This window comes from Notamacropus eugenii, chromosome X (genome assembly GCF_028372415.1).
Source record: "Notamacropus eugenii isolate mMacEug1 chromosome X, mMacEug1.pri_v2, whole genome shotgun sequence".
NCBI lineage: Eukaryota > Metazoa > Chordata > Mammalia > Diprotodontia > Macropodidae > Notamacropus > Notamacropus eugenii.
The window spans coordinates 55,962,304-55,969,788 of NC_092879.1; the positions used below are offsets into that span (position 1 = coordinate 55,962,304).

A 7,485-nucleotide genomic window follows, 5' to 3' on the forward strand; every position below is an offset into this window, starting at 1 on the left:
ACTTCTGCCAGCTCCACTTCCCTAAGAAAGGTCCCCTTAGAATCCTTAATGGCAGGTGTCCCATGAAGTCAGCAGCTACTTCTCCAAACAGACTGTTTCCCTCGAAGCACTTCACAAATCTTAACACATTGTGCACCTCACCCACAAGAATCCTTAAAGGAACCACATTAAGCTTCTAGTGTATTAAAATGCAACTACTTTTCCAAGTTAAAAACATATCACCCCACTTTTGTTTCTTCTTCTGTCACCATACCTATCAACACACATACACACATACATTTTACTCTCCCCCTTTAAATTCCCTGCTCCAGCCAGGAGTACTGCTGTTCCAAACCACAGCTGTCAGCCCATACATAATTTGAGAGCTGGTTCCGATACTTTCCAAGGACCCTGAGGGACATGATAACTGCTTTCAAGTGTCTGAAGAGCCCTTCCAAAGAAAAGGGGATTAGTCTGGTTCTAATTTGCCCCAGAGGGCAACACTAGGAGAGAAAGGGGTGAAAATTGCAGAGAGGCAGATTTCCCCTCCTAGTAAAAGGAAGTATTAGTTAATGATTAGAGCTGTCCCAAAATGAAATGGGCTGCTTTGGGAGATAATGATTTCACCATTACCAGCTGTAATCAAAGGCTGAATGACCACTAGACGGGGCTGCACAGAGAAGATTCCAGTGTGCTGGTAGTACTTGGATTAGTTGGCATCTAAGGTACTTTCCAACTCCAAGACCATGAATTTTCTAAGGCAAAGAGACTACCCCCCCCATGCCAACCTTGTCAGAGTTCACAACACTGGCACTTTAGTTTGACGATCCCCATGTGTCTCTACCACACAGCCCCTTCCCAAAGTAAATGAGCCTCAATCTTATTTATAGCATGTTAAGAGTTCTGGAACAACCCTTAGGAATGACATTTAGCAACCCACTTTCCCTTGCCTAAAATTGTATCCATTCGCAAGTGTATCTGGGTGTAGGCCAAGGCAAACCCAATTAAGCTTAGACTTTCGAGCTCAATGGGTTTTTTTTCTGAATTTTTCTAAAATAAAAAAAGAACAACATAGTTGTAGTGAAGAGTTATTGTGTGGATTTTCTGCCTGATACTACTTGTATGCCTGGTTTCCATTTGCAACACTTTTTCTGAGCTACAAATTCCTAAAAACCAGGATATGAAAAGATCTACAAGTCTTAAGGACTTGCTATTTAGAGTCATAACCCTGTGCCTCAGAACACTCTAAAAGAAATAGGAATATAAGATGGCAGGGATTTAGATCAGCTTTGTGGGAGTTTAGTGCAGTCCTTCAGTCCCTGTGATTTATTTTTGATGCCAGTTGATTTCAAATACCATTTCCTCTCATCAGTATTAGCATAAGAGATGCACCTTATCCATCGACTCTAACCCAGTTCTGCCAATGGCCAAAGTTAGAAGCCCATGTGGAGCATTCACCATAACTGAGACAAGAAACTCACTCTTTCCAGTGTTCATCTTTACTTCAGCTGAATCTCATTTTTTTTCCTGGGACAGAGAAAGCTTTAGCACAGTTAATACAGTGGAGCAAACTGAACATGGCTTAAAATATGGAATAAAATAAGTCAAGCGATCATCATGATGGTTCACAACTATCAAATAATTTGCAGCTCTCTTTCAATTTCCAACAGCTGAATGACAGTAGCAAATTACACATTTATTCACGTTGAAATTACACACTTGCCACGTATTGAGTCTGCCATTACCATTTCTACTTTGAAATAGTGATTAACTCTCTCAATACACGGCCATACATTATGCTTTCCTCTGTATTTTCTATATGGATCCTAAGGCCTGACAGGTCCTAACATGTCATTCCTGTGCTTGAAAATATTCAGTGGTTCTCCATTCTCTAATATAAAATACAAATGCTTGAACTTAAAATTAAACCTTCCCAATTTAGTGCCTACCTACCTTGCCAGACTTCTCTTACTAGACTCTGAGATGGGGACAAGGAGCAAAATACAACAGGTATCCATATATGATACACAATTTGAGTTCTTGGAATTCACTCCATCTCCCACCTTGGTCATCTGGAATGCTCTCCTCATCTCTGCCTCGTCATCTTCCTTCAAGGCTCAACTCATAGGCCACCTACTTCATGGAGCCTTCTTTAATACAAACACACACAAACACACACACACTGTGGGTGTAACCTCCCTCCTCAAATTATCTTATAAGTATGCACATTGAACCCCAATCCCCAGTAGAATGTAAACTCCCTGTGTCTGTATACTCTAAAACCTAAACATATTGCTTTGCACATTTTGTTCCCTTGTTTTGTTTTGGCTTAAATTTAAATTTTTATCAGTAAAGAGGGCTCCCCAGTTAGACCATGCAGATGGGCAACTATTCTGGAATTTCTAGGGTTTGGAGAAGTAGTATGCTCAAGCAAGGGTCACACAGCCAGGGTGTGGCAAGCCTTGAACCCAAGAATATCTGACCTGGGGCAGTCCTTTATTCATGCTCATCTGACTCCACTTTGTACACAGGTTTGTAGTTTAGTCATTTTTTTCAGTTGTGTCTAACTCTTCGTGACCCTTTGTGGGGTTTTCTTGACCAAGATACTGGAGTGGTTTGCCATTTCTTTCTCCAGCTCATGTTACAAATGAGGAAACCGAGGCAAACGGGGTGAAGTGACTCGACCAGAGTCACACAGCTAGGAAGTATCTGAGGACAGACTTGAACTCATGAGTCTTCCTGACTCCAGGCCAGGCACTCTGTCCTCTTTGCCACCTAGCTGCCCCTTTGTACACAGAGGCACTTAACAGAATTGCATTGAATACAATCTGCCTCCAATAATTCAGATGGGATATACAGGTTATTCCTGGTAACTCTCTCACACTATCGTTTTATTTAAAACTAATTTTTTATTCTTAACTTAAACATCAAATTAAATGGATATTTCCATATACATAGTTCTCTCAAAGTGCCTACAGTAAAGTCACAGAAAAGGTGAATTTTGCAAGTGAATGAAGCCCTCCAAGAAAATCTCCATCACAATCCATTATTTCCCAGAAAGCCAGAGCATCCTTAAGAGCACAGAGTTCAGGGACAGAAACAAACCCAAAACTCATCTAGTCCAACTCCCTCATTTTACAGAGAAGCAAAAGGAGGCCTCAAGGACTAAGTGACTAGCCCAATGCCACACTTAGTAAAGGGAGCCAACATCTGAGCCCATGCCTCCAGAGTTCAATGCTTTTCTCACTAAATTATGATTTTTCAGGTCCCTTACAGTACTGACAAATTACTTATAGGATTATAGAACTGAGAGGACCTAAGAACTTATCTAGTCCCTTATCATTTGACAGGAGAAATCACTAAAGCTCATCGAGATTTGGCTTCATTGAGGAAGTCACCTAACCATTAAGTAAGAGCTGGGACTAGAACTCAGATCACAAGGCAAAACATTTGTTTTAAAAAAATTTGTTTAAAATGAGGCTAAGAGGCAAGGAGGCTTTAATTGGGGGAAGGGGATTGTCAACAAAATAGAACGTATACTTACCAGTATTTCAGATTTATTTTTCTTAACACCATCTAGAAGTCATTTCTTTTTAACCCCTACTCCCTAGGTAAGGTAAAATATTGATCCTGCAACTGGTCTCCCCACTTTATCAGAATACCTCACAAGAAACACATTTTTAAGATTAACAATATCAAGAGGAAAAAAGATTTTTCACTACTGTTCAAGTTATATTCATATAATAAAATATCTATATCTGCGCTGAAAAGTACAGAAAATGTATATTCTGCTGTTGTCAGCTTAGCATAACATGTATATATGTATACACACACATACATATAGCTTTTTCATCTTTAACACGTGAACACTCCAAAATAAGGGGGAAATTTTCCTCTTAAAACTCAATGTTGCTTTGTGATATGCAGCTTTCATTTCATCCCCCCAAAAGGGAGCCAGATGGCCTTTGAAACTGCAGTATGCTGGTCCATTGCCCCAGGAAAAAGGTGTAGAGTTCAGCACCTAGCCACTGAAAGTGAAAACCTGCCTAACAGCAACAGTGAAAGGTTCGGGCAGCACCTACAGGGCATTTATCCGCATTGGCCAGAATGGAGAAGGATGTTGGAAGGGAGAGGCTGAGGTGCAGAGAGGTTAAGTGACTTGCCCAGCGTGTCACTGTTGGTAATGGTCAACTGGCTAATACAAAGGCAAGATTTGAATTGAAGTCTTCCTCACTCCAAGCCTTCTTTTCACTGTCACATTCACAACGACTAAAAACAACCACCTTCAGTCTCATTACAGACTGATCAGAGGGGTTTAGTTTAGCTCGTAACTGTAACTGGTCCTGGAACCTTCATTAGAATTAAATGCCATTGGGGTACCATGGATAGAGGATTTGGAGTTCTAGATCAGGGTTCGAATCCCAGATCTGCCACATCACCTGTGTGACCTTGGGCATTTAACCCTTCAGGACCTGTTTCCTTATGCATAAAATGAGGGTATTGCAGTCCAAGATCCCTCCAGCTCCAATAGTCTAGGGTCCCATACAGATGAAACAGAAAACTGAAAAGGGCATTTATGATAAATTAACCTGCTCCAAACTCTTATTTACATTGTCAGTCTAGCAGTTTGTCATAATTGGATTCCAAGACATGGTTTTTAATACAGATAGTTAAGCTCCCAGTAACATTAACATTCATCTGTTGACAGCAGACTCCCACAAGGCAAGGAAAGGCATACTAGAGGTATGTGAGATTTTGGAATGGTGGGAAGCTTGAGGTGTAGGATCGCCCTCCATCAAGTACAGCTGAAAAAGGTGTAACTAATAGGTAAACCCTACAGGGATGCTTAATGCAAACAGACCTTAAATGGTTTGAATTAGCCCAGAGGGATGTGTCAGAGGAGGAATTTGAACCCACTTCCTCCTTCTGGCTCCAAGCCCTTCTCCATCAACTATATCTCCATGACTGCCAACATCTACAAAGATCCTGTACATTACCTCCCAGAAGAACTTGATTTAAGAAATTAAAAAGGTATGTATTCAGAACACTTGCTTCCACACTTACTCAGTACCTGTCAGAGGGGTGCGGGGTGGGGGGGTAGGTGTTGGAAGGAGTAGATTTCAAAGAGCATCCTGGGACTGTGAGGGCAACATGGCTAGTGGAGAGAGGATCAGTCTTGACATCGGGGTTTAAGTTCTGCCTTAGGCAAGTACTAGCTCGTGATAATAGGCAAGTCATTTAAACCTCTCCACGAGGCGCACCCGCACCCCCACCCCTCCCACCCCCAGGCAACTCTCTTAAGACTAGTCTGAGAGAATGACATATCCGTGGAAGGGGAAATAGGAGGTCACCACACCCCACTCCACCCCAAAAATCCTCAGTTCTTGCCAATGGCAAACGTAGTATAGCTAAACTTGTCAATGTAGCCAGCAAAAGAGCCTTTTTGAAAGGAAACAGACAAAACTGTCCTAGTGCCAGGGAATGTGAGCACGATTGCTCATTTCAGTTCTGAACGTCTCTCTACTTTTGATTCTGAAAAATCTGTCCGAGTCGGAGCAGCGTGTCATCCTGAAAAGGGAAACTGGATTTTGAGGTCCTTCAGCACCCCTGCCTGCGGGGGCTCCTACTCCCCAGAAAATGAAAGAGTGGTGACAGGGTCGCCAAGGAGCCGTGCTAGCTAGTCATCACTCGCCCCCATCCATTAGCCCTTCATCTTACCTACCTGGAATTATAACACCTGGAAACAGCGTCTGTGTGTCTGTCTCTCGAATTCCTGTGTCATCAACTTTGGCGTGGTTGACCAGGGAAATATTGCCGACCTTGTCTCCCCAGAGCCCAAGTCCCACGCCTTCCCCTCCCAACCTTTAGCTGAAAAGCAGCGTGAGCCCAGGGGATAGACAATGTAGATGCCCGTGGCCACCCCAAGGCAGGGGTAGGGGTGGGGTGTCAAAAGTATTTAATCCCCCTCCTTTTTACCCCTCTAACCACCCTCGCGAATGAGACACCCCTTGACTGGCGGCCCACCTCCCTTCCCTAAGCCCCCCTCCCTTGAAAATTTTCAGGGTGGGGTCGTAAAAGGAGGCTGAGTGAGGTCACGAGGATCCACGAGCAACTTGTAACGCTCGACCCCGAGGGGAGAGGGGGGCTATGGAGGCAGGCTCCCAGTCCTCACCTGCCAAGGGGGCGTCGGGCACCCACTTGAGCCCCGGCTGCAGCCTCTGGAAGAAGGGACGGACTTGGTGACAGGTGGCCTCGGGGGCTGCCAGCTGGGGCTGGATGCCCACGCTCAGCAGCATGAGCACAGCCAGCAGGCACGCGGAGCGCCGGATCCTGGCCATCGCGTTGCCCGGGGAGGGGGGCGTGGGAAGGTAGCTAGCAGGCTGGACGGGGCGAACCGAGCGGAGCGGAGTCCCAGGACAGCCGGTGGATCCCAGGCGGAGCCAGAGGATCGGGAGGACCAGACGATGACGACGCCCACCGCCTCCAAAAGTTTTTCCTCCTCGAGCCGCTGGGGCGCGGGCAGCGAGGCGGGGAGGCAGCGGAGCTCGGCGGGGACGCAAGGACGTCCCTGCGGGGCGAGCTGTCGGGGCTCGGCGCTCGGGGAGCGGCCGGGCGGAGCAGCGGCTGCGGCTGGAGCCGGCGGCAGCCCGAGCGAGAAAGCGAGCGAGCTCCCACCCGCCCCGTCCTCCCCGGCTCTTCACGGGCGCTCTGACAAAACTACTGCAGAGGGGCTGCGGGCTCGGGAGCGCTGATTGGCTTCCCGGCAGCCGTCCCCTCTGACTGGCTCTCCGAGAAGTTCCCTAGCCTCCCTCCGCCTTCGCGCCGCTCATTGGCCCGCGGCCGCGAGGACTTTTCCCTCAAGGATTGTTTCTTTGGAAGCGGCCCTTGCTGGCTGCTTCTCTCCGGGCGGGGGGCTTCGGCGGTGGCGGCGGCGCCGGAGCCCCTCCCCTCTCCTCTACTCCCCTCCCTTCCCCTAGCTCGACTCTGCCTGCTCGGCCCTGCTCCTCTGCAGGAGGGTCAACGTCTCTTCCAAGGGGCTCGAGTCTCGCCCCTCGTCTCCTTAGCGTTCCCCCCACCCCGCAGTAGCTGCGGCGGCGACCGCGCCTCAGAAGTGAGGGGGATCGTAGAAAGCCTTCCCAGCTGGGAGAGACCCTCAGTCCATGGCGTGGCGGGAGCCGCCTAAATTGCCCCCACCATGCCTCGCCCCGCCGTCAGGGCGGACTCGTGAGCTTCGTACCCTGCAGGGCTCATGGGCTTCTCCTACCATAGCCCCCACCTTGGAGTGACTCCTAAAGGAGAACCCCGGGGCCTGGGGCCTCTTATAGCTGCAATTACCCTCAAGGTGGAGGAGCAGGTGCCAGGCCCGACGGCCGCCTAGCACCTTGCTTCTGTGCTCGCTGAGGGTCCGAGCCGTGAGAGGTAGGGAAAGAAAGCAGACCCTACTCTCCCTCAAAAATGGAGCCCTCAGCAACCCGCGAAGCGAGGAGGCTTGGTGGACAACCCCGA

General features: G+C 47.6%; 1 protein-coding gene across 1 annotated transcript in view; it reads right to left on the reverse strand.

Moving 5' to 3' along the window:
* GPC3 (glypican 3) overlaps positions 1-6,691 on the reverse strand; it is a 719,980-nt gene extending 713,289 nt beyond the window's left edge. Inside the window, exon 1 of the mRNA XM_072627102.1 lies at positions 6,152-6,691. Coding sequence (XP_072483203.1) covers positions 6,152-6,317 — 166 coding nt within the window. The 5' untranslated portion in view covers positions 6,318-6,691. The remainder of the gene's footprint in view (positions 1-6,151) is intronic.
* Positions 6,692-7,485: the final 794 nt, after the last annotated feature.